At 58.9% G+C, this 25925-nt stretch overlaps 1 protein-coding gene across 21 annotated transcripts in view; it reads right to left on the minus strand.

Annotated features, from left to right (window-relative positions):
* The window catches only part of EIF4G3 (eukaryotic translation initiation factor 4 gamma 3), a 228978-nt gene that overhangs the window by 53677 nt on the left and 149376 nt on the right, over window positions 1-25925 (minus strand). For 17 of the 21 annotated variants that reach the window (XM_068162751.1, XM_068162759.1, XM_068162756.1 and 14 more), the window contains 5 exons: window positions 17651-17739; window positions 13159-13408; window positions 7293-7450; window positions 4807-4932; window positions 3052-3162 (listed from right to left, as the gene is read on the minus strand). In XM_068162751.1, coding sequence (XP_068018852.1) covers window positions 3052-3162; window positions 4807-4932; window positions 7293-7450; window positions 13159-13408; window positions 17651-17739 — 734 coding nt within the window. The remainder of the gene's footprint in view (window positions 1-3051; window positions 3163-4806; window positions 4933-7292; window positions 7451-13158; window positions 13409-17650; window positions 17740-25925) is intronic. The other 4 variants (XM_068162768.1, XM_068162771.1, XM_068162770.1 and 1 more) reach the window with 1 other exon arrangement.

Below are 25925 nucleotides of genomic sequence, written 5' to 3' on the forward strand. Positions count from 1 at the left end.
GCAGAGCTCTGCAACCAACCTTCCCCTGCAGCCCTCCTCAGCAGCTCATGGGGCATCAGAGCTCTGTAACCAACTCTCCCTTGCAGCCCTCCTCAGCAGCTCACTGAGCTCTGCAACCAACCTTCCCCTGCAGCCCTCCTCAGCAGCTCAGGGAGCAGCAGAGCTCTGTAACCAACCTTCCCCTGCAGCCCTCCATAACCAACCTTCCCCTGCAGTCCTCCTAAGCAGCTCAGGGAGCAGCAGAGCTCTGTAACTAACTCTCCCTTGCAACCCTCCTCAGCAGCTCACTGAGCTCTGTAACCAACCTTTCCTTGCAGCCCTCCATAACCAACCCTCCCCTCCAGCCCTCCTCAGCAGCTCAGGGTGCAGCATTGCTCTGTAACCAACCTTCCCCTGCAGCTCTCCTCAGCAGCTCAGAGAGCAGCAGAGCTCTGTGACCAACCTTCCCCTGCAGCCCTCCTCAGCAGGTCATGGGGCAGCAGAGCTCTGCAACCAACTCTCCCTTGCAGTCCTCCTCAGCAGCTCACTGAGCTCTGTAACCAACCTTCCCCTGCAGCCCTCCTCAGCAGCTTAGGGAGCAGCAGAGCTCTGTAACCAACCTTCTCCTGAAGCCCTCCATAACCAACCTTCCCCTGCAGCCCTCCTCAGCAGCACTTGGGGCAGCAGAGCTCTGTAACCAACCTTCCCCTGCAGCCCTCCTCAGCAGCTCAGGGAGCAGCAGAGCTCTGCAACCAACCTTCCTCTGCAGCCCTCCTCAGCAGCACAGGGAGCAGCAGAGCTCCGCAACCAACCTTCCCCTGCAGCCCTCCTCAGCAGCTCAGGGAGCAGCAGAGCTCTGTAACCAACTCTCCCTTGCAGCCCTTCTCAGCAGCTCAGAGAGTTCTGAAACCAACCTTCCCCTGCAGCCTTCCTCAGCAGCTCACAGAGCTCTGTAACCAACCCTCCCCTGCAGCCCTCCTCAGCAGCTCAGGGAGCAGCAGAGCTCTGTAACCAACTCTCCCTTGCAGCCCTCCTCAGCAGCTCAGAGAGTTCTGAAACCAACCTTCCCCTGCAGCCTTCCTCAGCAGCTCACAGAGCTCTGTAACCAACCCTCCCCTGCAGCCCTCCTCAGCAGCTCAGGGAGCAGCAGTGCTCTGCAACCAACCTTCCCCTGCAGCTCTCCTCAGCAGCTCCTGGGGCAGCAGAGCTCTGCAACCAACCTTTCCTTGAAGCCCTCCTCAGCAGCTCACTGAGCTCTGTGACGAACTCTCCCTTGCAGCCCTGCTCAGCAGCTCAGGAAGCAGCAGAGCTCTGTAACCAACCTTCCTCTGCAGCCCTCCTCAGCAGCTCTGGGTGCAGCAGAGCTCTGTAACCAACCTCCCCCTGCAGCCCTCCTCAGCAGCTCAGGGAGCAGCAGAGCTCTGCAACCAACCTTTCCTTGCAGCCCTCCATAACCAACCTTCCCCTGCAGCCCTCCTCAGCAGCTCTGGGTGCAGCAGAGCTCTGTAACCAACTCTCCCTTGCAGCCCTCCTCAGCAGCTCAGAGAGCTCTGTAACCAACCTTCCCCTGCAGCCCTCCTCTGCAGCTCACAGAGCTCTGTAACCAACCTTCCCCTGCAGCCCTCCTCAGCAGCTCATGGGGCAGCAGAGCTCTGCAACCAACCTTCCCCTGCAGCCCTCCTCAGCAGCTCATGGGGCAGCAGAGCTCTGCAACCAACCTTTCCTTGCAGCCCTCCATAACCAACCTTCCCCTGCAGCCCTCCTCAGCAGCTCTGGGTGCAGCAGAGCTCTGTAACCAACTCTCCCTTGCAGCCCTCCTCAGCAGCTCAGAGAGCTCTGTAACCAACCTTCCCCTGCAGCCCTCCTCTGCAGCTCACAGAGCTCTGTAACCAACCTTCCCCTGCAGCCCTCCTCAGCAGCTCATGGGGCAGCAGAGCTCTGCAACCAACCTTCCCCTGCAGCCCTCCTCAGCAGCTCATGGGGCAGCAGAGCTCTGCAACCAACCTTTCCTTGCAGCCCTCCATAACCAACCTTCCCCTGCAGCCCTCCTCAGCAGCTCTGGGTGCAGCAGAGCTCTGTAACCAACTCTCCCTTGCAGCCCTCCTCAGCAGCTCAGGGAGCAGCAGAGCTCTGTAACCAACCTTCCCCTGCAGCCCTCCTCAGCAGCTCTTGGGGCAGCAGAGCTCTGTAACCAACTCTCCCTTGCAGCCCTCCTCAGCAGCTCAGGGAGCAGCAGAGCTCTGTAACCAACCTTCCCCTGCAGCTCTCCTCAGCAGCTCAGGGAGCAGCAGAGCTCTGCAACCAACCTTTCCTTGCACCCCTCCTCAGCAGCTCAGGGAGCAGCAGAGCTCTGTAACCAACCTTCCCCTGCAGCCCTCCTCAGCAGCTAATGGAACAGCAGAGCTCTGCAACCAACCTTCCCCTGCAGTCCTCCTCAGCAGCTCAGGGAGCAGCAGAGCTCTGTAACCAACCTTTCCTTGCACCCCTCAGCAGCTCAGGGAGCAGCAGAGCTCTGCAACCAACCTTTCCTTGCACCCCTCAGCAGCTCAGGGAGCAGCAGAGCTCTGTAACCAACCTTTCCTTGCACCCCTCAGCAGCTCAGGGAGCAGCAGAGCTCTGCAACCAACCTTTCCTTGCAGCCCTCCATAACCAACCTTCCCCTGCAGCCCTCCCCAGCAGCAGGCAGGCAGGGGCAGCTCTGCAGCACGGGGTGGGATGGGCAATGAGCTGGGGCCCGGTGGGCAGGGCAGGGCAGCACTTACCTTGGCTCCCCCTTTCCACAGGGCTGCAAAGTGCAGAGCCCTCGCGGTGGCGCTCGGGCCAAGGTCCCAGCATGCCCTCAGCTGGTGATGTCCCACCCACCACTGAAGGCTGCCTGGAGGGGTACAATGCAAGTCTGGTTTCCTCTTTGCTCTCCAGGAGGTTGCACCTTTTTGTAAAGCTTTCTGCCAGGCTTTTGTTACCAACAGCAGGGGGGGAGGGGGGGGATTGGGGGAGGGGTGGGGGGAGGGGAGAAAGACAACTCTACAAAAAGGTGCAAAGAGCTGGGGGGGAGGGGGGGAGTCGGCTTACCCCTAGTGGCAGGTTCCTCAATGGGGGGTGAGGCGAGACCAAGAGAGGGCATGCTGGGGACCCGCAGCGAGCCAGGGAGGGCAATCCGGGGCTGCTCTGCACTTTGCAGGCCTGCAGAGAGAGAAAGAGCGACAGGAAGGTTACCCAGGGCCCGGGGGCTGGGGACACCCACAGCAGGGCTGCAGGGCTGCAGGGCTGCAGGGCTGCAGGGCTGCAGGGCTGCAGGGCTGCAGGGCTGCAGGGCTGCAGGGCTGCAGGGCTGCAGGGCAGCCGCCGGAGCACGGCCTGCACGTCCCGCCTCCGGGAAGCCGTGTCCACCTCCAACAGCATCGAGGTTGTGGGGCTGGATGGTGCTCTGAGGGGAACCACAGCGCTGAAGCTGCTCCAAGGGGTGGCCACAGAGTGCCCAGGAGCGGGGCAGTGGCCCTGGCACCGCTCTGGAGGCGGAAGGACTGCAGCAGCTCAGCGCCGCCGGGTCTGCCGCCAAGCCTCCGGGCAGCCTGCCTGCTCGCCAGTCCAGGGCATTCAGGGACCTCTTCTGGCACCGGCAGTTGGGAAAGAGAAATGATGGCAGTGTCATTAGATGCATCTGGATGGGTGCTATGGGTGTGCCTTGACAGATGGATGGGCACCCAAGGACTGCTCCTCCAGCTGGGGCTGCCGGGCGGCACCGCGCCAGGGGCACCCCGAGGACCGGGGACGGCGAAGGTGAGGAGGCAACACTCAGAGCTGGGGCAAAGCCAGACACAAGGAGAGGAAGAGAAAGCAAGAGCAAAGCAGAGGAAAAGGCAGGAAAAGCAGGAATGGAGTGAGGGAAGCAAGATGTGGATGCACAGACAGCGGGGCCGGGCGCCGAGGCTCTGCTGGGTTAGTAAAAGCTTTGCCCTGCTGGCAGCTTCCACACAGCCCTGCTCCTGCCACACACCCCCACAGCAGCTCACTCCACCACAAACCTGTGCTCACACACCTGCCACTGCCAGGTCCTCGGTGTGGAAATGTGCTTCCACCCCTCTTGAACACGGGGAGAAGATCAAACCCAGTTAAAACCAGTTCCAAACATCCACAGCCTTTGTCTAACCTGCCTGCAGCCTGGCAGCCGACAACACAGCAGCCTCACAGCTCAGCCTGCCCAAACCAGAACCACCTCAGCACCAGCAGAGGCCCAGGGTGTGAGGGTGGAGAGAACCTCACCCTCACAGCTCAGCCCCAAACCAGAACCACCTCAGCACCAGCAGAGGCCCAGGGTGTGAGGGTGGAGAGAACCTCACCCTCACAGCTCAGCCCCAAACCAGAACCACCATCAGCAAAGGCCCAAGACATGAGGATGGAGAGAACATCACTCTTGCAACTGGATCAAACCAGAACCACCTCAGCATCAGCAGAGCCTGAGTGAGGATGGAGAGAACCTCACCCTCACAGCTCAGCCCCAAACCAGAACCACCTCAGCACCAGCAGAGGCCAGGGTGTGAGGATGGAGAGAACCTCACCCTCACAGCTCAGCCCCAAACCAGAACCACCTCAGCACCAGCAGAGGCCAAGGTGTGAGGATGGAGAGAACCTCACCCTCACAGCTCAGCCCCAAACCAGAACCACCTCAGCACCAGCAGAGGCCCAGGGTGTGAGGATGGAGAGAACCTCACCCTCACAGCTCAGCCCCAAACCAGAACCACCTCAGCACCAGCAGAGGCCCAAGGCAGGCTGGCCTTCTCCAGCCTCCAGGCCAGTGTGGAGAGGAGCAAGGTGGGGCAGACTCACACTTCCAGGAACGTTTCTTCCCCCAGGGGTTTGCCTCCCGAAGTCGGCGAAGGCCGGAGTGAAGTCTGGGCCTCGGGGCAGGATCCGGGGGTCCAGGGTCCGCAGGGGCAGCTTGGGCTGGTTGACCTGCAGCCAGGAGCAGAACACACAGAGAGCAGCTGCTCAGGGAGGGCTGCAGCCACCAACCTCCCTGCAGCTCTGCACACCACCTCTGACACCCAGAGCAAAGCATCCAACAAGCTCAGCAAGGCTTCAGGCAGCCAGGTTCCCACCAAGCCTTCACCACCGAGCTTCACACAGCGCTGCTGGGGCTGCACCTCCCACCCTGGGGACCCCTGGGAGCTCCTCTCTCCAGGCAGGACACTGAGGGCTGGAGCAGGGCCAGAGAAGGGCAACAAAGCTGCTGAAGGGTCTGGAGGACAGGGCTGGGGAGGAGCAGCTGAGGGAGCTGGGGGTGTTGAGCCTGGAGAAGAGGAGGCTGAGAGGAGACCTCATTGCTCTCTGCAGCTCCCTGAGAGGAGGCTGGAGCCAGGTGGGGGTTGGGCTCTGCTCCCAAGGAACAAGAGAGAGGGCAAGAGGAAATGGCCTGAAATTGTGCCAGGGGAGGTCTGGGTTGGGCATGAGGAACAATTTCTGTGCTGCAGGAACAGAGCCTGGCAGAGGCTGCCCAGGGAGGTGGTGGAGTCCCCAGCCCTGGAGGTGCTCCGGAAACCTGTGGCCATGGCACTGGGCCCAGGGTTTGCTGGCCATGGTGGTGGGGGGCTGCAGGTTGGACTGGGTGACCCTAGAGGCCTTTTCCAGCCTTTATGACTCTCTGTTCCTGCAAAAGTACACTTTGAATTTAAAATGCATCTCCCACAGGTGGCTCCTGAGGAAGCAGGCTGAGCTCAGCCAGGTTTCAAGGCTGGAGCAGGGCTTCTGGAGGATGAAATCCCCTGGTGCAACAGGAATGTGACAGCCTTGCTCCAGGATCACACAGCTGCCACCTGCCCTCCAACAAATGTCTCCTGTGTTCAGGAGGCAGCTGGGCAAGAGAGCACAGGGAGCTCCAGAGCAGACAGAGCAGTGAGAGGCAAGCATGGCAAACTGGGAGGGGGATGAGAATCCTCTTGGGAGCAAAGCTGCCTGTGCCAAGCCCTGAAATCCAGGGTGGGAATGCTGCTGTGCACGAGGATCCCCTGGCCTTGAATCTTCAGAGCATGACTGTGGTGGTTACACCAAAATCAATGAGCTGCAGAGCTCTAACTGAGAGGAGAATGAGGTCCTGGTGCCAGCACTTCAGCAATAACAACTGCCTGAGTGAGTGCAGAGACACAGCAGAGCAAATCAGCTCTAATGAGGCTGGAGAGGAAGCAGCCAGCATCTGCAGAGAGCAGCTTCTGAAGACCTCTGATTAGATCAGCTCATCAAGAGTCACCCAACTGCTTCAGACCTAAACCAAGGGGCTGCCTGAAGCTTGGCTGTGCTTTCTAACCAGCCCAGCTCTGGGGAGAAGGAGCTGGGAGTGCTGGAGGACAAGGAGTCCACCTGGGGTGTGGGCAGCAGGGCAAGGAGGTTCTCCTCCTCCTCTACTCTGCCCTGGTGAGGCTACATCTGGAGACTTAGGTCCAGTTCTGGGCTCTGGAACTGCTGGAGAGAGTCCAGGGGAGGCTGGGAAGCTGCTGAGGGGCCTGGAGCAGCTCTGGGAGCAGCAAAGGCTGAGAGCCCTGGGGCTGAGAGCCTGCAGAAGAGCAGCCCCAGAGGGGAGCTGAGCAATGCTCAGCAAGAGCTAAAGGAGCTGTGGGGGGCAAGAGGCTGGGGCCAGGCTCTGCTCAGTGGTGCCCAGGGCCAGGCCAAGGGGCAGAGGGCACAAACTGGAACCCAGGAGGAGAAAGTTGTTTGGTGTGAGGGTGCTGAGGCCTGGAGCAGGCTGCCCAGAGAGGTTGTGGAGTGTCCTGGTGTGGAGAGCTTCCAACCCCCCCTGGGCCTTGTGCTGCTGGGCAGGGTGCTGTGGGTGCCCTGCTGGAGCAGGGCTTGGGCTGGCTGAGCTCCAGAGGTCCCTTCCAGCCACACCATGCTGGGGCTCAGGGGTTCTGGGTGATTCTGTAGAGCTGCTCTAACACAAGCCATCAGCTCTCTGCTCCGCCTGGCTTTGCTTCCACCCTCAGCTCTCCATGGCTCTACCACCACCCCAGTTCTCCATAACCAGCTGGTCTGCCCCCAGGCACAGCCCATGGGAGGTGCTCCCATTCCCACACCAGCTGTGGCCATTCACTGGACACCAAGCCTCTGTCTGAGGAGTTCTGTGAGGTGCCACTGGGCCATGGTTTAGTGGCCAGGGTGGTGCAGGGCTGGAGGTGGCACTGGATGATCTGAGAGGCCTTTTCCAAGCCCAACAGTTCTACAGCTCCATGATCAGCCAAAGGTTTCCCCAGCCCAGCAGCAGAGCAGCCCAGGCCTGAAGCATGCCCCTGGGGAGTGGGCTGGCACTGCCCTCCTGCACGTACCTGTTTGATGGGCTCTCCTCTCACCTTGTCCAGGACCACATCACTGATGGGAGGCAGCCCCTCAGGCCTCTGGATGCAGGCAGGCAGGAACTGGATGTCCAGCAGGAACTCCCTGTCGTACTGCTTCTTGCCCTCTGGGTCCAGGGGCTTCCACTGCTCTATAAGGAGAGAAGGTGCCTGAGATCCAAAGGGCACAGAGGCTCCAGGGCTGCCTGGGGACTCTGAACTGGGCTCTGCCTCCATTTGGAGGAGAGGACATCAGTGGTGGGCAGCAGGCTCCAGCAGCAGCCACACACACAACTCATCACCAAGGCCACTTTTGACCTGGGACATCTGCTCTTAGCTCTGCCCCTCACCCCCCAGGGACACAGTGAGGTGGGGAGGATTCCCAGTTGCTGGGTGATGATGTGAAAGCTCAGCCTCTGCTTTTGTGCCACAGGAACTCAGTGCCAGGGTGGGGAGGCACTGGAACAGGTTGCCCAGGGAGGTGGTGGATGCCCCCTGCCTGGAGGTGCTCAAGGGCAGCAGAGGGGATCCTGCCCCTGGGCTCTGCTCTGCTCAGACCTCACCTCCAATCCTGCCTCCAGCTCTCCTGTCCCCAGCAGGAGAAGGACACAGAGATGATCCCAGGGCTGGAGCAGCTCTGCTGGGAGCACAGGCTGAGGGAGCTGGGGCTGTGCAGCCTGCAGGGAGAAGGCTCCAGGGGGAGCTCAGAGCTGCTGCCAGGAGCTGAAGGGATCCTGCAGGAAGGCTGCAGAGAGACTTTTGCTGAGGGGGTCTGAGCCAGGCCAAGGGGGAAGGGTTTGGAGCTGAGGCAGAGCAGGGTTAGAGTGGAGCTGAGGAAGAAGTTCTTCAGTGTGAGGCTGCTGAGGCTCTGGCACAGGCTGCCCAGGGAGGCTGTGGCTGTCCCCTGCCTGGGGGTGTTGAAGGCCAGGCTGGATGAGGCCTTGAGCAGCCTGGGCTGGAGGGAGGTGTCCCTGGGCATGGCAGGGGGCTGGCACTGGCTGAGCTTTGAGGTCCCTTCCAGCCCAAAGCATTCTGTAACTCTTCTGTAAGTCTCTAGCAGGCAGGGAGCAAAGCAGAGCTGAGGAGCAGGGAGCAGCACACACAATCAGAGCTGCCTTTGAAAATGGGATAGAATGGGAATGCTCCAAGTCTCTACCAACCAGCCCTGGTGGGAACCAACAGGAGCCACAAGCACAGGCCATGCTCTGCAGCAGCACAGAAAGCCAGCAGGGAGCTGGGCTGCACCCACAGGGCAGCACCAGCAGAGATAAAGAAGTCATTGTCCCACTCTGCTCAGGCCACACCTGGAGCTCTGCCTGCACTTCTGGGCCCTGCTGTACAAACCAGATGTGGACAGGCTAGGAAGTGTCCAGAGAAGGGCCAGGAGTTTGCCCAAAGCTTGGCTGTGCTTTGGAACCATTGCAGCTCTGTGGAGAAGGACCTGGGAGTGCTGGAGGACAAGAGGAGGAGGCAGCAGGAGCCAGCAATGTGTCCTCAATGCCAATGTCTCCTGGGGTGCATGAGGAAGAGTGTGGGCAGCAGGGCAAGAGAGGTTCTCCTCTCCCTCTGCTCTGCCCTCCTGAGGCTACATCTGGAGTCCTGGGTCCAGTGCTGGGCTCCCCACTTCTAGAGGGACAGGGAACTGCTGGAGAGAGTCCAGGGGAGGCTCTGAAGGAGCTGAGGGGCCTGGAGCAGCTCTGTGAGGAGGAAGCACTGAGAACCCTGAGGCTGTTGAGCCTGGAGAAGAGAAGGCTTAGGGGAAACCTCCTGACCATGCACCAGGACATAAAAGGAGGCTCCCAGCAGGATGCAGACTCCCTTTTCCCAAGGAGGCCATGGAAAAGACAAGGGGGGGTGGGGACAAGCCACTGCTGGGGACATTCCCATTGCACCCCAGCAGCAAATGTCTCCCCATGAGCACAGCCAGACTCTGCCAGCAGCTCCCAAGGAAACTGCAGATTGGAGTCAGCTCCCAAGGGAGGTGCTGGAGCCTCCTCCACTGGGCACTTTGGAGCCTCAGCTTGCCAGGCTGCTGGGACAGCTCCCTGCAGCTCCCCCAGCAGCCAGCAAGCTTGGAGCAGATGAGCCTTGGGGTCCTTCCCAAGCTGCCAGTCTGGGCCTACAGCTTCTCATTTGCCAGAGGGCTGCCTGGGCAGGAGAACTTCAGAGCAGAGGAGCCTGCCTGATGCAAAGCAAACTGCAAAGCTACAGCCAGCACCTGGTAGCTCAGGGAGGGGATTTGCTCTGCCAGCCAAAGAGCCTGGACCTGGGAAGGGACTTGTTCAGCAGGCAGGTTGAGTAGTGTGGCTCCTGAGCAGGAGGCAAGGGTTGAACTGGAGGAGGAGATCTGTGTGAGCTGTCACCTCTGTGTTTCCCTGCTGCCAGACAGCTGCTCTGCCTGCACCCAGCCCTTCAGGGCTGCTGTTCAGGTTTTGTGTTTGGTTATTTCAGTCCCTGATCAAGCGCTGTAGGCCTTTGGGCTCTCACATCCTCATCCCTGCCAAGGCCAACAGGCAGGAGCCCATCCCAAGTGATGGGTTTGGAAGTGCACAGAAGTCATCATCCTCCTTAGCTCTTTCTGCAGCTTCAGCGTGCCAGAGCCTGGGGATGAAGAGGTGCAGAGAATGGTTCTGTGCCCCAGGCAGGGCTCCTGCCCAGCTGCCCATCCCCAGGGCCACACACCCTCCATGTCTTCCTGGAAAAGCACTGACAGCAAGAAGGAACAGTTTAGATCCACAGCTTCCTGCTCCTGGGCAGCAGCTGTGTGGAGGTGAAAAGCAGCTGGGCAGTGTCCCAGGCAGCTTGAATCCCCAGTGAGAAGACCAGGATCAGGAAGATCAAACGGTGGCTGGCCATGGGTCCATGTCCCAGGGGAGGCCAGGGACAAGCAGAGTCCCTCAGGGATCAGTCCTGGGCCCAGGCTTGTTCAACATCCCTGGGGGTGCCATGGACAGTGGCACTGAGTGCAGCCTCAGCAGGGTTGCTGCTGACACCAAGCTGTGTGGTGCAGCAGACAGCTGGAGGGAAGGGATCCATCCAGAGGGAGCTGGACAGGCTGGAGAGGTGGGCACAAGCCAACCTCAGGAGGTTCAACAAGAGCAAGGGCAGGGTCCTGCAGCTGGCTGGAGGCAATCCCAGGCACAAAGCCAGGCTGGGCAGGGACTGGCTGGAAAGCAGCCCTGAGGAGAGAGCCTTGGGGGTGCTGGGGGAGGAGAAGCTCCCCAGGAGCTCTCAGTGTGCACTTGCAGCCCAGAAAGCCAAGCAGAGCCTGGGCTGCAGCAGGAGAAGTGTGGCCAGCAGGGCAAGGGAGGTGATTCTCCCCCTCTGCTCAGCTCTGGGGAGACCCCACCTGGAGTCCTGCCTCCAGTTCTGGAGCCCCTATGGCAAGAGGGATCTGGAGGTGCTGGAAGGTGTCCAGAGCAGGGCCAGGAGGATGAGCAGAGGGCTGGAGCTGCTCTGCTGTGAGCACAGACTGAAGGAGTTGGGGCTGTTCAGTCTGGAGAAGAGAAGGCTCCGAGGTGACCTCATTGTGGCCTTCCAGGATCTGAAGGGGGCTCCAGGAAGGCTGGGGAGGGACTGCTCAGGATCTCAGGGAGTGCTAGGACTAGGGGGAATGGAATGAAGCTGGAGGTGGGGAGATTCAGACTGGAGGGGAGGAGGAAGTTCTTCCCCATGAGAGTGGTGAAGCCCTGGACTGGGTTGTGCAGGGAGGTGGTTGAGGCCCCAGCCCTGGAGGTGTTTGCAGCCAGGCTGGCTGAGGCTGTGGCCAGGCTGCTCTAGTGTGGGGTGTCCCTGCCCATGGCAGGGGGGTTGGAACTGGCTGAGCCTTGTGGTCCCTTGCAACCCTGAGTGATTCTATGATACTATGATCAAACTCACAGCTCCTCCTGTGCTCAACCAACAGGCAAGAAGCTTCTTTCTCAGAAGAGCAGAGCTGAGATGGAGGATTGCTGCAGCAGGAGGCCAGGTCAGGCCTGCAGCAGCCAAGAGCAGTGTGTGCAGTGTTCCATGGGATGGACCCAAGCCCTCCAGAGCAGCCCAGCTCCAACTGGGCTGGCTCTGACTGCGCCGAGTGTGCCCGAGAGACGGCTGATGAATTATGGATTAACTTCAGGATGTGCTTAACCAATGAGCTGCTAAAGCTACCCTAAGTGTGTGGGGAGCTACCAAGAGGCCTCTGCCTTTGCCCCTAACAAGAGTCAGTATTACATTAGTAACAGCAAAGCAGCTCAGGTCTTTGTCCAACAAAGCAGGGCTGAAACCACCCCCGCGGCGGGACCGCTCCGTGGGGCTGTGCTGCTCCTCCTCCAGGCTCTTCCTCCTTCCCTCCTTCCTTTTTCCTCCTTCCTCCTTTTCTTGTCTCCTCAGAAGAGGACTGATTTGGCTTGGGAGAGCTCCACCCCAATAAAAGAAGGCTGTATAAAACTGGTAGCAAGCAAGAGTCAAGTCAGCCTCAAGGCCTCACTTCGCGAGGGGAGTTGGGAGAGCTCCAGGCCTGCACATGGAGTGTCCTAACAGAGGCCAAACCCAGCCCTCGGGTGGAACATCTCCAGTGCTTGGGCAGCAGGGCAAGGATGGCTTCCTGTGAGCCTGAACTGCAGTCTGAGGTTGGAAGGGACCTTACAGGTCATCAGCTCCAGTGCTCATGCAGCCCAGCTGGCAGCTGAGTGCTGAGCTGCAGCCAGAGCAGGGAGAGCAGCAGCACAGGGAGGGGATTCTGCCCCTCACAGAATCAGACTCACTGAGGTTGGAGAAGACCTCCAAGATCATCAAGTCCAACCTTCCACCCAGCACCACCATGGTCCTCAAACCATGGCCTGAAGCACCTCAGCTGCTTGCTCCATGACCATCTCCAGGGGTGGTGACTCTTCCACCACCTTCCTGGGCAGCCTTTTCCAATTGCCCCCAGCAGAAAGACAGACAACCTCCAGAGCTCTTCCCATGTCCACTGCTGGAACCCTTCCATCCTGGAAGGCCATCAGGTTGGCTCTAAGTTCCTGCAGGACTCTCTGCTCTGCTCAGAGCCCACCTGCAGCACTGCCTCCAGCTCTGGGGCCCCTGGAGATGCTGGAAAGGGTCCAGAGGAGGCCATGGGGATGGTTAGAGAGCTGGAGAACCTCCCCTGTGGGGACAGGCTGAGAGAGCTGGGGCTGTGCAGCCTGGAGAAGAGAAGGCTCCAGGGAGACCTTAGAGCAGCCTTCCAGCTGGGGAGGGGCTTTGGAGAAGGGCTGGGAGTGCCAGGATGAGGACAATGGCTTTGAGCTGGGAGAGAGGAGACTGAGACTGGAGATGAGGAAGGAATTGTTGAGAGTGAGGCTGGGGAGACTCTGGCACAGGCTGTCCAGGGAGGCTGTGGCTGTCCCCTCTCTGGACGTGTTCAAGGCCAGGTTGGATGAGGCCTTGAGCAAGCTGTGCTGGTGGGAGGTGTCCCTGCTCATGGCAGGAGGTTGGAGTAGAGGATCTCTAAGGTCCCCTCCAACCCAAGCTGTTCTATGCCCCTTCAGGGGTCTCTGCTCACATGGGATTTCTTGGCTCATTCCCAGCTGTCCATCAAAGGGGAACCAATTCTCCACCATTTCCACTGTGCTGCAGCCAGCACCCTCACAGGCAATCCATGCAAAGAATTGGGCATTTTCCCTTCTCTTCATTCCCAGCAGCAAGAGAAGAACAACTTTCCCCTTGTGCCCCCCAGAGAGGTGACCCTGAGCCTGCTGGGTGCTGGGGCTGGACACACGAGAATGGCTCAGCAGCCCCCCTGGCACCAGCCCTCCTTGCACAGGGAGGACCCAGGGGGTGCTGGAAGCCCCCAGAGGGGAGAGGCAGAGGGCCAGGTGTGGCAGCAGCCTGGGGCAGGGGTTACCTGGTTTGTAGTGGTAGAGGGGCAGGTCGCTGGAGCTCTCCGGGAAGCCGCAGTTGGCCTCGGCTCCCTCGCCCTCCGCCACGCTCTCGGCGCCGTTCCGCACAGCCTCTGCCTCCTGCTCCCCATTCTCCTCCACAGCCTTTGCCTTCTGCAGCCCAGGGCAGGCTCTCTCCAGCTGCAAGCCAGGGCTCACTTTCTCCTGCTCGGATTCAAGTACTTTGTCACCCACAAGCTCCTCTTCTCCCTGGGGCTGAGCGCAGAGGGAAGGGAGAGGTCAGCGCCGGCGGGGGCCAGGGCAGGGCAGGCAGCTCCGCGCTGAGCCACCCACAGCCACGCTGTCTGGGGCAGGGCATGGGCAGGGCACGGAGAGGAGAGAGGCTGGAAGGCCTCTGCTGGGAGGCCAGGCTGGGAGAGCTGGGGTTCTGCAGCCTGGAGAAGAGAAGGCTCCAGGGAGATCTCCTGGTGGCCTTGCAGTGCTTCATGGGGCTGAGCAGAAAGCTGGGGAGAGACTTTATCTCAGGGGCTGCTGTGCCAGGCCAAGGGGGGATGGTTTGGAACTAAACCAGGGAGAATGAGAGTGGAGAGAAAGGAGAAATGTTTGCCCCTGAGGGTGCTGAGAGCCTGGCCCAGGCTGCCCAGAGAGGTGGGAGCTGCCCCATGGCTGGCACCATCCCAGGTCTGGAACCATCCCAGTCTGGAGAAGAGAAGGCTCCCAGGTGACCTCATTGTGGCCTTCCAGGATCTGAAGGGGGCTCCAAGAAGGCTGGGGAGGGACTGCTCAGGATCTCAGGCAGTGCTAGGACTAGGGGGAATGGAATGAAGCTGGAGGTGGGGAGATTGAGGCTGGAGGGGAGGAGGAAGTTCTTCCCCATGAGAGTGGTGAAGCCCTGGACTGGGTTGTGCAGGGAGGTGGTTGAGGCCCCAGCCCTGGAGGTGTTTGCAGCCAGGCTGGCTGAGGCTGTGGCCAGGCTGCTGTAGTGTGGGGTGTCCCTGCCCATGGCAGGGGGGTTGGAACTGGCTGAGCCTTGTGGTCCCTTCCCACCCTGACTGATACTATGATACAGGTGAGGCTGTCTGGGGCTGTGAGCAAGCTGCTCTGGTTGCAGCTCTCCCTGCTGAGTGCAAGGGGTTGGACTGGAGGAGTTCTGAAGGTCCCAGCCCAGTCTGTGATCCTGTGATATTCAGCAGCTCCATGACCACCACCCAGCACCATCAGACCCCTGATCAGCTCATCCCCAGAGGTCACCCAGCAGTAATTAATGCTGCACCAGGCAAGGCTTTGTGTTGCCTGTGAAGTCTGCAGGAGCTCCTGGGATGGGCTGGAAGGAACTGCTCAGCCCTACAGTGCAATTCCAGCCTGCAGAGACAGCCTGGCTGCTCTCCTGCCACCCTGAAGGGGGTCCTGCCTTTAACTGTGTGCTGCTCACTGGAGCAGGCTGCAGTGAAGGGGACACAGAGCCACGATTTCAGCATCTTTGTTCCAGGCAGAAGAGCTCCTGGATCCCTGGCTGCTCATCCCAGAGCTCTCCAAGGACACAGCTTCATTCTGCATGCAGAGCAGGCAGCAGGAACCTGCTGGGAGAAACCTCAGTGTGCCCCAGTGGTAAACAAAAGAGAGGCTCAGAGGGGGAACCTCTGGGAGAGACTCTTGATCCTTTCCCCTCCCTACTTAAAATGCTTTGTGCAGGCTTTGCAAGGAAACACCCTGAAAAAGCAGCCTGGGTGAAACCCTGAGAGCTGCAGGAGAGACAGCTCCAGCAGCAGAGGATGGAGGAAGCACAGAGAGGAGCAACTTGCTGGCACAGCCCAGCAATGTCCTGTGCTCTCTGGCCTGCAAACCAGCACTGGGATGCTTCTGATTTCCCTGCATTACTCAAGCCTCAGCTCTGCTGTGGCACACAGCCCAGCCCTCACTGGGGGGCATCTTGCACCTTGAGTCTTTTAAGCCTCTGCTCCCCCCCAGAGAGCACACCTGGGCCATCCCCAGTCTGTGAAGGAGCTGATCTGCTGCTGGTGGTGGAGAAAGCACACATGCTCCCAGAAAGGATCTGAGAACCACAGAATGGTTTGGGTTGGAAGAGGCCTTTCAAATCACCCAGTCCAAGCCTTAACCAGCACTGCCAGGGCACCACTAACCCATGGCCCTCAGCACCACATCAACCCCTCCGGGGCTGGGGACTCCACCACTGCCCTGGGCAGCCTGGGCCAGGCCTTGACAACCCTCAAGGGGAAGAGATTGTTCCTTGTGTCCAACCTAAACCTCCCTTGGGACTACTGGAGGCTGTTTCCTTTTGTCCTGTCCCTTGTTCCTTGGCAGAAGAGCCCAACCCCCACCTGGCTCCAGCCTCCTCTCAGGCAGCTGTAGAGAGCAATGAGGTCTCCCCTCAGCCTCCTCTTCTCCAGCCTGAATAACCACAGTTCCTTTAGCTGCTCCTCACCAGACCTGCTCTGCAAACCCTGCAGCAGCTTAACTGTCCTCCTCTGGACCCCCTCCAGCACTTCTGGATCAAGAACCAGACTCAGGATTCACTCTGCAACCACAGGCCTCTAGAGCAGCTATCTGTGGCAAGGGGAAGTTGAGAAGGGAACAGCAGAGGAACACTGGTCAAAGAGAAACCTGGAGTGAGGCAGAGACGCTTCCCTGAGTCACAGCTGGCCCACAGCACTTCTGCTGCATGCAGACTGACTTTTCCCACTTTCACCCCCTCAGCCCCTCTGGGACCTGTTCTAACCCCACCTTTACCCAGGATATTAAACAGGGAGGTTCCTCCTGTGGTACCCTGGCCAGAAGAGCAGGAAACTTCCTTTCCTTTCCCAGTGTCTCCATCAGGGAGAAGCTGACACCACAAGGACACCACCACGCAGCAGCAGAGCCTGCCCAAGGTCCCCCTGGGTCTGCCTGGACTGCAGCAAGGCCTTTGCCACCATCCCCCACAGCAAACTCCTGGCCAAGCTCTCAGCCCCTGGCTGGGACAGCAGCTCTCTGAGCTGGGTTAGGAACTGGCTGGAGGCTGAGCCCAGAGAGTGGTGGTGAATGGTGCCACAGCCAGCTGGCAGCCAGGCACCAGTGCTGTGCCCCAGGGAGCAGTGCTGGGCCCCAGCCTGTTCAATATCTTCATTGATGTTCTGGAGGAGGGCATTGAGTCAGTCATCAACAAGTTTGCAGCTGACACCAAGCTGGGAGCAGATGTTGGTCAGTGAGAGGCCAGAAGGGCTCTGCAGAGGGACCTTGCCAGGCTGGACAGATGGGCAGAGGCCAACAGGATGGCATTCAACAAGTCCAAGTGCCAGGGGCTGCACTTTGGCCACAGCAACCCCAGGCAGAGCTACAGGCTGGGGGCAGAGTGGCTGAGAGCTGCCAAACAGAGAGGGACCTGGGGGTGCTGATTGACAGCTGCCTGAACATGAGCCAGCAGTGTGCCCAGGGGGCCAAGAAGGCCAAGGGCATCCTGGCCTGCATCAGAAGAGTGTGGCCAGCAGGAGCAGGGAAGTCCTTGTGCCCTGTGCTCAGCACTGCTTAGGCCACACCTGGAGTCCTGTGTCCAGTTCTGGGCTCCTCAGGTCAGGAAAGAGGTTGAGCTGCTGGAAGGTGTCCAGAGAAGGGCAAGAAAGCTGGGGAGGGGTCTGGAGCACAGCCCTGGGAGGAGAGGCTGAGGGAGCTGGGGTTGCTTAGCCTGGAGAAGAGGAGGCTCAGGGGAGACCTCATTGCCCTCTCCAACTCCCTGAAGGGAGGCTGGAGCCAGGTGGGGGTTGGTCTCTTCTCCCAGTCACCCAGCACCAGAACAAGAGGACACAGTCTCAAGCTGTGCCAGGGGAGGTTTAGGCTGGAGGGGAGGAGAAAGTTCTTCCCAGAGAGAGTTGTTAGCCATTGGGATGTGCTGCCCAGGGAGGTGGTGGAGTCCCCATCCCTGGAGGTGTTCAAGAGGGGATTGGATGTGGCACTTGGAGCCATGGTTCAGTCATGAGGTCTGTGGTGACAGCTTGGACTCCATGATCTTTGAGGTCTCTTCCAACCTTGGTGATGCTGTGAGACTGTGACATGGGACAGTGCCAAGGGAACCAAACCCTCTTTCAGCTCATCCCTTGCTGGCACACAGCCCTGAATGCTGCCTCATCAAATTAGGGGAGAGGGAAGAAAGCTGAAGAGCTTCACCAGGGAGCAGACTGAAATGCTGGAGAGTATCACAGCTGCCCCTCCCAACAGCTTGCTCAGAGAGCTGGGAGCTGCCCCATGGCTGGAACCATTGCAGGGGAGGTGGTCTGGGGCTCTGAGCAAGCTGCTCCAGCTGCAGGTGTCCTACCCCTACATGGGGTTTGCACTTAGATGACCTTCAGAGGTCCCTTCCCACCCAAACCAGCCTGGGATGCCATGAGAGAGCCAGCCTGCCCTGGCTCCTGGGAGCCAAGCAGGGGGCACCATGCCCTAAGCACAGCTTGATGAGAGCAGCATCAGCACCAAGCTGCACAGAGCCAAACTGTGGTCCCCTCTCACCTCTGTTTCTGCCTCTGTCACCTCCTCAGTGCCTTGGGTTCGCTCTTTTGGTTTCTTCCACGTCTTTGGTGCAGTTAGAGCTGTTGGGGCTGCAATGCAAGCACAGAGCTGTTACAACTCCACCCCCTGGGCAGCAGGCTGGGGCCGAGGCTCTTCCCTCCCCTGTGCTGGGGTCACAGCCAGGAGCACGAAGCAGGGGCAGCCTTGTGCTGGATTCAGCCACTCCTGGTCTCCCTGTGGTGCCATCCCAGCTGCTGGTGGGACATTCAACCATGGGAACTCACAGAATCAACCAGGCTGGAAGAGACCTCCAAGATCATCCAGCCCAACCTATCACCCAGCCCCATCCAATCAACCAGACCATGGCACTGAGTGCCTCACCCAGGCTTTGCTTGAAGGTGTCCCAACCAGGCTCAGCTGCTTGAGCCCTCACCCAGCCTGGCCTTCAACACCCCCAGGCAGGAGGCAGCCACAGCCTCCCTGGGCAGCCTGTGCCAGAGGCTCAGCAGCCTCACACTCAAGAACTTCTTCCTCAGCTCCACTCTAACCCTGCTCTGCCTCAGCTCCAAACCCTTCCCCCTTGGCCTGGCTCAGACCCCCTCAGCAAAAGTCTCTCTGCAGCCTTCCTGCAGGATCCCTTCAGCTCCTGGCAGCAGCTCTGAGCTCCCCCTGGAGCCTTCTCCTCTGCAGGCTGCACAGCCCCAGCTCCCTCAGCCTGTGCTCCCAGCAGAGCTGCTCCAGCCCTGGCAGCATCTCTGTGGCCTCCTCTGGGCTCCCTCCAGCAGCTCTGTGTCCTTCTGCTGCTGGGGACAGCAGAGCTGGAGGCAGGATTGGAGGTGAGGTCTGAGCAGAGCAGAGCCCAGGGGCAGGATCCCCTCTGCTGCCCTCTGCCCACCCTGCTCTGGCTGCAGCCAGCACACAGCTGCCTGAGGGCTGCAGGAGGCACTGCTGGCTGAGGTGGAAGGGACCTCTGCAGATCATCCACTGCAGCCTGCCCTCCAGAGCAGGCTCTGACAGAGCAGATTGCACAGCTGGGTTTTGAGTGGCTCCACTGTCTCTGTGGGCAGTCTATTAAGAGCTTCTCTCTACAGCTACCTGAAGGGAGGTTGTAGCCAGGTGGGGGTTGGTCACTTCTCCCAGAACACCAGAACAAGAGGACACAGTCTCAAGCTGTGCCAGGGCAGGTTCAGGCTGGAGGTGAGGAGAAAGTTCTTCCCAGCAAGAGAGATTGGCCATTAGGATGTGCTGCCCAGGGAGGTGGTGGAGTCCCTGTCACTGGAGGTGATCAAAAAAGGCTTGGATGTGGCACTTGGAGCCGTGGTTCAGTTGTCAGGAGGTGTTAGGGTTGGACTTGATGATCTCTGAGGTCTCTTCCAACCTGGTTGATTCTATGATTCTGTGATCTCCAGGGATGGGGACTCCACCACCTCCCTGGGCAGCACGTTCCAAAGGCCAATCTCTCTGGGAAGAACTTCCTGCCTGAACCTGCCCTGGCACAGCTTGAGACTGTGTCCTCTTGTTCTGGTGCTGGCTGCCTGGGAAATTGTTTTACAAGCTGCTCACTGGAGCTTGAACTGCTGCTTGTGAGAGCAAGGAGTTGAGCACCAGCAGGGCAAGGAGCAGGAATCCTTCAGGAAGATCAGGAGCTGGCCAGGACTGCAGGCTGCTCTCAACACATTTGTGGAGGAATCAGCCATGACCTGGACTGTGACCACAGACACAACCAACATTCCAGAGGCTCAGGGCAGCTCCTCCAGCCTGCAGCACTGCAGCCTCTCCTGAGCTGGAGCTGGATCTCAGTTTAAAGCAGGTTAAGAGCCTCCCATCCTCACTCAGCTTGGCCAAGTGTCAGGAAGCAAACAGTCCCTAACCCTGGGAGGGACTGAAGCACATTTTGGCCCTGAAGAGCACCAGAAAGCAGAGAGCCCCCCGAGAGCTGACAAAGCACCAACCCAACACACTCAGCATCCGTGGGGAGTGCCTGCAGCAGCAGTGCTGGGGGCAGGGACAGGGCTGGGCTGCACACAGGCTGTCAGCAGGGTCCCTTTCCCCCCTGGACATCACTGCAAACACATTTCCAGCTCCAGCCTCTGGTTTCTAGCAGATGCTACAGAAAGCCCACAGCATGCACTTCTTTTATCCCCATCTAATCCCCCTCTGAAAGGCTCTGCAGTGAGGGACACACAGTGAGCAACCACAGAATGGTTTGGGTTGGAAGTGCCACAGAGCTGAACACTGAACCCACCCAAGGCAGCAGATCCAAAGCTGCTGTCCCAACACCACCTCGAGGCCATTTCTTCCATAGGATCACAGCAGGGCTCAGAGATCATCTACCCCAACCCCCTGCCATGCCCAGGAACACCTCTCAACCAGGCTCAGCTGCTCAAGGCCTCATTCAGCCTGGCCCTGAACACCCCCAGGCAGGAGGCAGCCACAGCCTCCCTGGGCAGCCTGTGCCAGAGGCTCAGCAGCCTCACACTGAAGAACTTCCTCAGCTCCACTCTAACCCTGCTCTGCCTCAGCTCCAAACCCTTCCCCCTTGGCCTGGCTCAGACCCCCTCAGCAGAAGTCTCTCTGCAGCCTTCCTGCAGGATCCCTTCAGCTCCTGGCAGCAGCTCTGAGCTCCCCCTGGAGCCTTCTCCTCTGCAGGCTGCACAGCCCCAGCTCCCTCAGCCTGTGCTCCCAGCAGAGCTGCTCCAGCCCTGGCAGCATCTCTGTGGCCTCCTCTGGACCCTCTCCATCAGCTCCAGGTCCTTCCTGTGCTGAGGGCTCCAGCCCTGCACACAGCACTGCAGGTGAGGTCTCAGCAGAGCAGAGCACAGTGCCAGAATCACCTCCCTGGCTCTCTGGCAGTGCTGCTTTGGATGCAGCCCAGGCTGCTCTTGGCCTCCTGTGCTGCAGGCTCACACTGCCAGCTCCTGGCTAGCTTTTCACTCACCAGCACCCCAAGACCTTTTCCACAGGGCTGCTTTCTGTGCCCTCCTCCCCCAGTTTGCATTGATAGCAGACCCAGAGTGCTGCTGCCCAGCTGCCTGCTTATCTCTGCTTACAGAAATAAGAGATAAGAGCACTGACAAGAAGGATCCACACTAGGCCTGGGAGGAGCAACAAAGTCCTTATTGCCAGATTATCCTGGACATGCCCTGCTGAGGCCACCTCTGGAATCCTGGGTCCAGTTCTGGGCTCCCCAGAACAAGAGAGACAGGGAACTGCTGAGGGGCCTGGAGCAGCTCTGGGAGCAGCAAAGGCTGAAAGCCCTGGGGCTGAGAGCCTGCAGAAGAGCAGCCCCAGAGGGCAGCTGAGCAATGCTCAGCAAGAGCTAAAGGAGCTGTGGGGGGCAGGAGGCTGGGGACAGACTCTGCTCAGTGGTGCCCAGGGACAGCACAAGTGGCAGAGGGCACAAACTGGAACCCAGGAGGAGAAAGTTGTTTGGTGTGAGGGTGCTGAGCCCTGGAGCAGGCTGCCCAGAGAGGTTGTGGAGTCTCCTGGTGTGGAGAGCTTCCAACCCCCCCTGGGCCTTGTGCTGCTGGGCAGGCTGCTGTGGCTGCCCTGCTTTGGCAGGGGGGCACTGGCAGATGGTCTCTGGAGCTGATCTGATGCAGCCCTCCCTGTGCTGGGAGTTTGTGTAGCCACAGCTCAGGACACTCAGTGTCTGCTGTGGGAAGCAGGTGCAGAGCTGCTGTACCTTGACAGCACCAGAACAAGAGGACACAGTCTCAGGCTGTGCCAGGGGAGGTTTAGGCTGGAGGTTAGGAGGAAGTTCTACACAGAGAAAGAGATTTGCCATTGGGATGTGCTGCCTGGGGAGGTGGTGGAGTCCCCATCACTGGAGGTGTTCAGGAGAAGACTTGATGGGGTGCTTGGTTGCATGGTTTAGTTGATTAGGTGGTGTTGGATGATAGGTTGGATGATGTTGAAGGTCTCTTCCAATCTGATCTGGTCTTTCCTTCCCTTCCCTTTCTCCTTTCCCTCCCTTCCCTTTTCCCCTTTCCCTCCCTTCCCTTTTCCCCTTTCCCTCCCTTCCCTTTTCCCCTTTCCCTCCCTTCCCTTTTCCCCTTTCCCTCCCTTCCCTTTCTCCTTTCCCTCCCTTCCCTTTCTCCTTTCCCTTCCTTCCCTTTCTCCTTTCCTTCCCTTCCCTTTCCCTTCCCTTGAAGGAGCAGCAGCAGCTGGGCTGCTGCTCTGCCTCTGTGTCCCTTCATCCTCCACCTTTGCCTGGGTTGTGGAGTCTCCTTGTGTGGAGAGTTTCCAAGCACACCTGGATGTGTTGCTGTGTGCCCTGCCCTGGCTGACCCTGCTCTGGCAGGGGGTTGGCCTGGCTGAGCTCCAGAGCCCCCTTCCACCCCCTACCGCTCTGGGATCTTCTAAGTGACCTGAGCAACCATTGCTCCCCTGTTGCCAGAGCCACCCTGTGCCCTCCAGCCTGCTGACACTGGAGCATCAGCATCCATCTTCTGCAGAATTAAAAGCCCCCAAACACTCCAAGTAATTTGGGGCTTTAAATTAAACTCCATCCAGGCCATTACAAGGCAGGCAATAGCCCTGGGAGCTGGAACCTGCTTTATTTACAGAGAAAGTCAATCTCTCTGCTTTGTAAGGAAATTAATGTGGGTTATGAAGGCTGCAAGAACAGCAAGTGCCAGAGAGCAGTGGAAATGACCCCAGTGGAATGAAAACAGAAATAGATTAACTGGGGGGGGGGAGGGAAAAAAACCCAACCCAAACCCAACCCTGTGGCTGGTGGAGAGCAAAAGGATCTTCTGATCTTGCCCAGATGTTGGATTTTGTTTAAGAGTCAACCTAGTGACCCAGCACAGCTCCGACCCCAGCCTGCATCCAGGCCCATCTCTGCTTCTCATTGCATGGCATCACAGAAGGGCTTTGGTTGGCAAAGCCACAAAGGTGGTCAGAGGGCTGAAGAACCTCCCCTGTGGGGGCAGGCTGAGAGAGCAGCAGAGTCCTGACTGCCAGACTGTCTTGGGCATGCCCTGCTGAGGCCACATCTGGAGAACTGGGTCCAGCTCTGGGCTCCCCAGTTCAAGAGAGACAGAGAACCACTGGAGAGAGTCCAGGGGAGGCTGGGAAGCTGCTGAGGGGCCTGGAGCAGCTCTGGGAGCAGCAAAGGCTGAGAGCCCTGGGGCTGAGAGCCTGCAGAAGAGCAGCCCCAGAGGGCAGCTGAGCAATGCTCAGCAAGAGCTAAAGGAGCTGTGGGGGGCAAGAGGCTGGGGCCAGGCTCTGCTCAGGGGTGCCCAGGGACAGCACAAGGGACAATGGCTTTGAGCTGGGAGAGGGAAGATTGAGACTGGAGATGAGGAAGAAATTCTTTAGAGTGAATGAGTGAGACTCTGGCACAGGCTGCCCAGGGAGGCTGTGGCTGTTCCCTGCCTGGAGGTGTTCAGGGCCAGGCTGGATGAGGCCTTGAGCAGCCTGGGCTGGGGGGAAGTGTCCCTGCCTGTGTCAGGGGGTTGGAACTGGATGAGGTTTGAGGTCCCTTCCAACCCATCCAACCATCAACCTAAGACACCACCATGGCCACTAAACCATTCCAGCTGATCCACAGCAGAGCACAGCCCTCCATGCCCCCGAGGCTCTCACACACCTACCCCCAAACACTGAACTCCAAACCCCCCTTCTACATGGGTTCACTTGCAAAATCCCAGCCTCTTTTGGCTTTCTTTCCCAAACTCCAGGGAATTCAAAGGCTGGATTGAAAGGAACCCCCCCAGCCCCAGGGCTCTGCCAGGACTGCAAAGCAGAGTGTCAGAGCTGTGACACTGAAAGGCTCCAGCGCTGCCAGGCCTGCACAAAGGCCACCACTATGCTCTGCCCCAGCAGCTAAGCACAAGTCAGTGATTGATTGGACTTCTTGGCCACAGTTTCATTTAAAGGAGGTCCAGGGGACAAAAAAAGGAAAAAGGAGAAGGAGAAGGAAGAAGGAGAAGGGAGAAGGGAGAAGGGAGAAGGGAGAAGGGAGAAGGGAGAAGGGAGAAGGGAGAAGGGAGAAGGGAGAAGGAAGAAGGAGAAGGAAGAAGGAAGAAGGAGAAGGAAGAAGGAGAAGGAAGAAGGAGAAGGAAGAAGGAGAAGGAAGAAGGAGAAGGAAGAAGGAGAAGGAAGAAGGAGAAGGAAGAAGGAGAAGGAAGAAGGAGAAGGAGAAGGAAGAAGGAGAAGGAAGAAGGAGAAGGAAGAAGGAGAAGGAAGAAGGAGAAGGAAGAAGGAGAAGGAAGAAGGAGAAGGAAGAAGGAGAAGGAAGAAGGAGAAGGAAGAAGGAGAAGGAGAAGGAAGAAGGAGAAGGAAGAAGGAGAAGGAGAAGGAAGAAGGAGAAGGAAGAAGAAGAGGAGAAGGAAGAAGAGGAGGAGAAGGAAGAAGAGGAGGAGAAGGAAGAAGAGGAGGAGAAGGAAAAAGAGGAGGAGAAGGAAAAAGAGGAGGAGAAGGAAAAAGAGGAGGAGAAGGAAAAAGAGGAGGAGAAGGAAAAAGAGGAGGAGAAGGAAAAAGAGGAGGAGAAGGAAGAAGAGGAGGAGAAGGAAGAAGAGGAGGAGAAGGAAGAAGAGGACGAGAAGGAAAAAGAGGAGGAGAAGGAAAAAGAGGAAGAAGGAAAAAGAGGAAGAAGAAAAGAAGTTTTCTACAGAGAATCAAAGGGATGTAGCAAGGTGCTGGAACCCAAGGCAGAGAACAACACTGGGAGGAACCTCCTGGATGTGAAAAGGCAGCTCCAGGAATGGCCATGTCCAGTGACTTGTAACAACTCCCAGACCTGCTCCTGCAAATGTCAGGAACAGTGGGATGGGAACAGCTGAACCCTGGATGTGTTCCAGGCCAGGCTGGATGAGGCCTTGAGCAACCTGTGCTGGTGTGAGGTGTCCCTGCTCATGGGCTTGGAACTGGATGAGCCCTGGGGTCCCTTCCAACCCAGCCCATTCTGTGGTTCCAGATGTGGACATTTTGCTCACGTTACTTTTGCAGAGGAAAGGCAGCTGTGTGGTTAATTAAGGCTGGGCTGGGCTGAGGTGTGGGACACTTGGTGGTTCAGAAGAGCTTTAATGGTCCTCTTTGCCTTTGCCCAAAGCTGGTAACCCCAGCAGACACTTTTAGAGTTGGTACATTCCCACCCCACCAATGCCCAGACACTGCTGGCTCAGCAGGGTCACCCAGAGGAGGAGCAGAGGGCTGGAGCTGCTCTGCTGTGAGCACAGCCTGAGAGAGTTGGGCTTGTGCAGGCTGGAGAGGAGAAGGCTCCCAGGAGACCTCATTGTGGCCTTCCAGGATCTGCAGGGGGCTCCAAGAAAGCTGGGGAGGGACTTTGGAGGGTGTCAGGGAGGGACAGGACTGGGGGGGATGGAGCAGAACTAGAAGTGGGGAGATTGAGATTGGATGCTAGGAAGAAGTTGTTGCCCAGGAGGGTGGTGAGAGCCTGGCACAGGTTGCCCAGGGAGGTGGTGGAAGCCTCCTGCCTGGAGGTGTTTGCAGCCAGGCTGGAGGTGGATGTCAGCAACCTGCTGCAGTGTGAGGTGTTCCTGGCCATGGCAGGGGGTTGGAGCTGGCTGAGCCTTGAGCTCCCTTCCAGCCCTGACAGCTTTGTGATTCTGTGATTCTTTGAGCTGGGAGAGGGGAGATTGAGACTGGAGATGAGGAAGAAATTCTTGAGAGTGAGAGTGGGGAGACACTGGGAGAGGTAGCCCAGGGAGGCTGTGTGAGGGGACCCTGCCCATGGCAGGGAAGGATGAACTTTGAGGTCCTTTCTGACCCTTTCTGACCATGACAGCTCTGTGGTTCAGTGTTGGTCTGGGCATAAGCCCAGGCTGATAAATCCAGAGCAGCAGATTCACAAAACAAGTAGACACCGTGGAGTGAACAAGAGCAATGTCCTCTGATCCCAGCAGCAGCAGCCTGAGGGAGTGCTGCCCTCTGTCACTGCTGGCAGGCACAAAACGGAGCCTGGGACACACAGCCCCAGCAGCCATGAAGGGAGCCTGGGACACACACAGCCCCAGCAGCCATGAAGGGAGCCTGGGACACACAGCCCCAGCAGCCATGAAGCCAGGCCTGGGACACACAGCCCCAGCAGCCATGAAGCCAGGCCTGGGACACACAGCCCCAGCAGCCATGAAGCCATCCCTGGGACACACAGCCCCAGCAGCCATGAAGCCAGGCCTGGGACACACAGCCCCAGCAGCCATGAAGCCATCCCTGGGACACACAGCCCCAGCAGCCATGAAGGGAGCCTGGGACACACAGCCCCAGCAGCCATGAAGGGAGCCTGGGACACACAGCCCCAGCAGCC

The sequence above is a fragment of the Melanerpes formicivorus genome, unplaced genomic scaffold, assembly GCF_026170545.1.
Source record: "Melanerpes formicivorus ecotype bairdi unplaced genomic scaffold, bMelFor1.0.p_v2 SCAF_67, whole genome shotgun sequence".
NCBI classification, from domain to species: domain Eukaryota; kingdom Metazoa; phylum Chordata; class Aves; order Piciformes; family Picidae; genus Melanerpes; species Melanerpes formicivorus.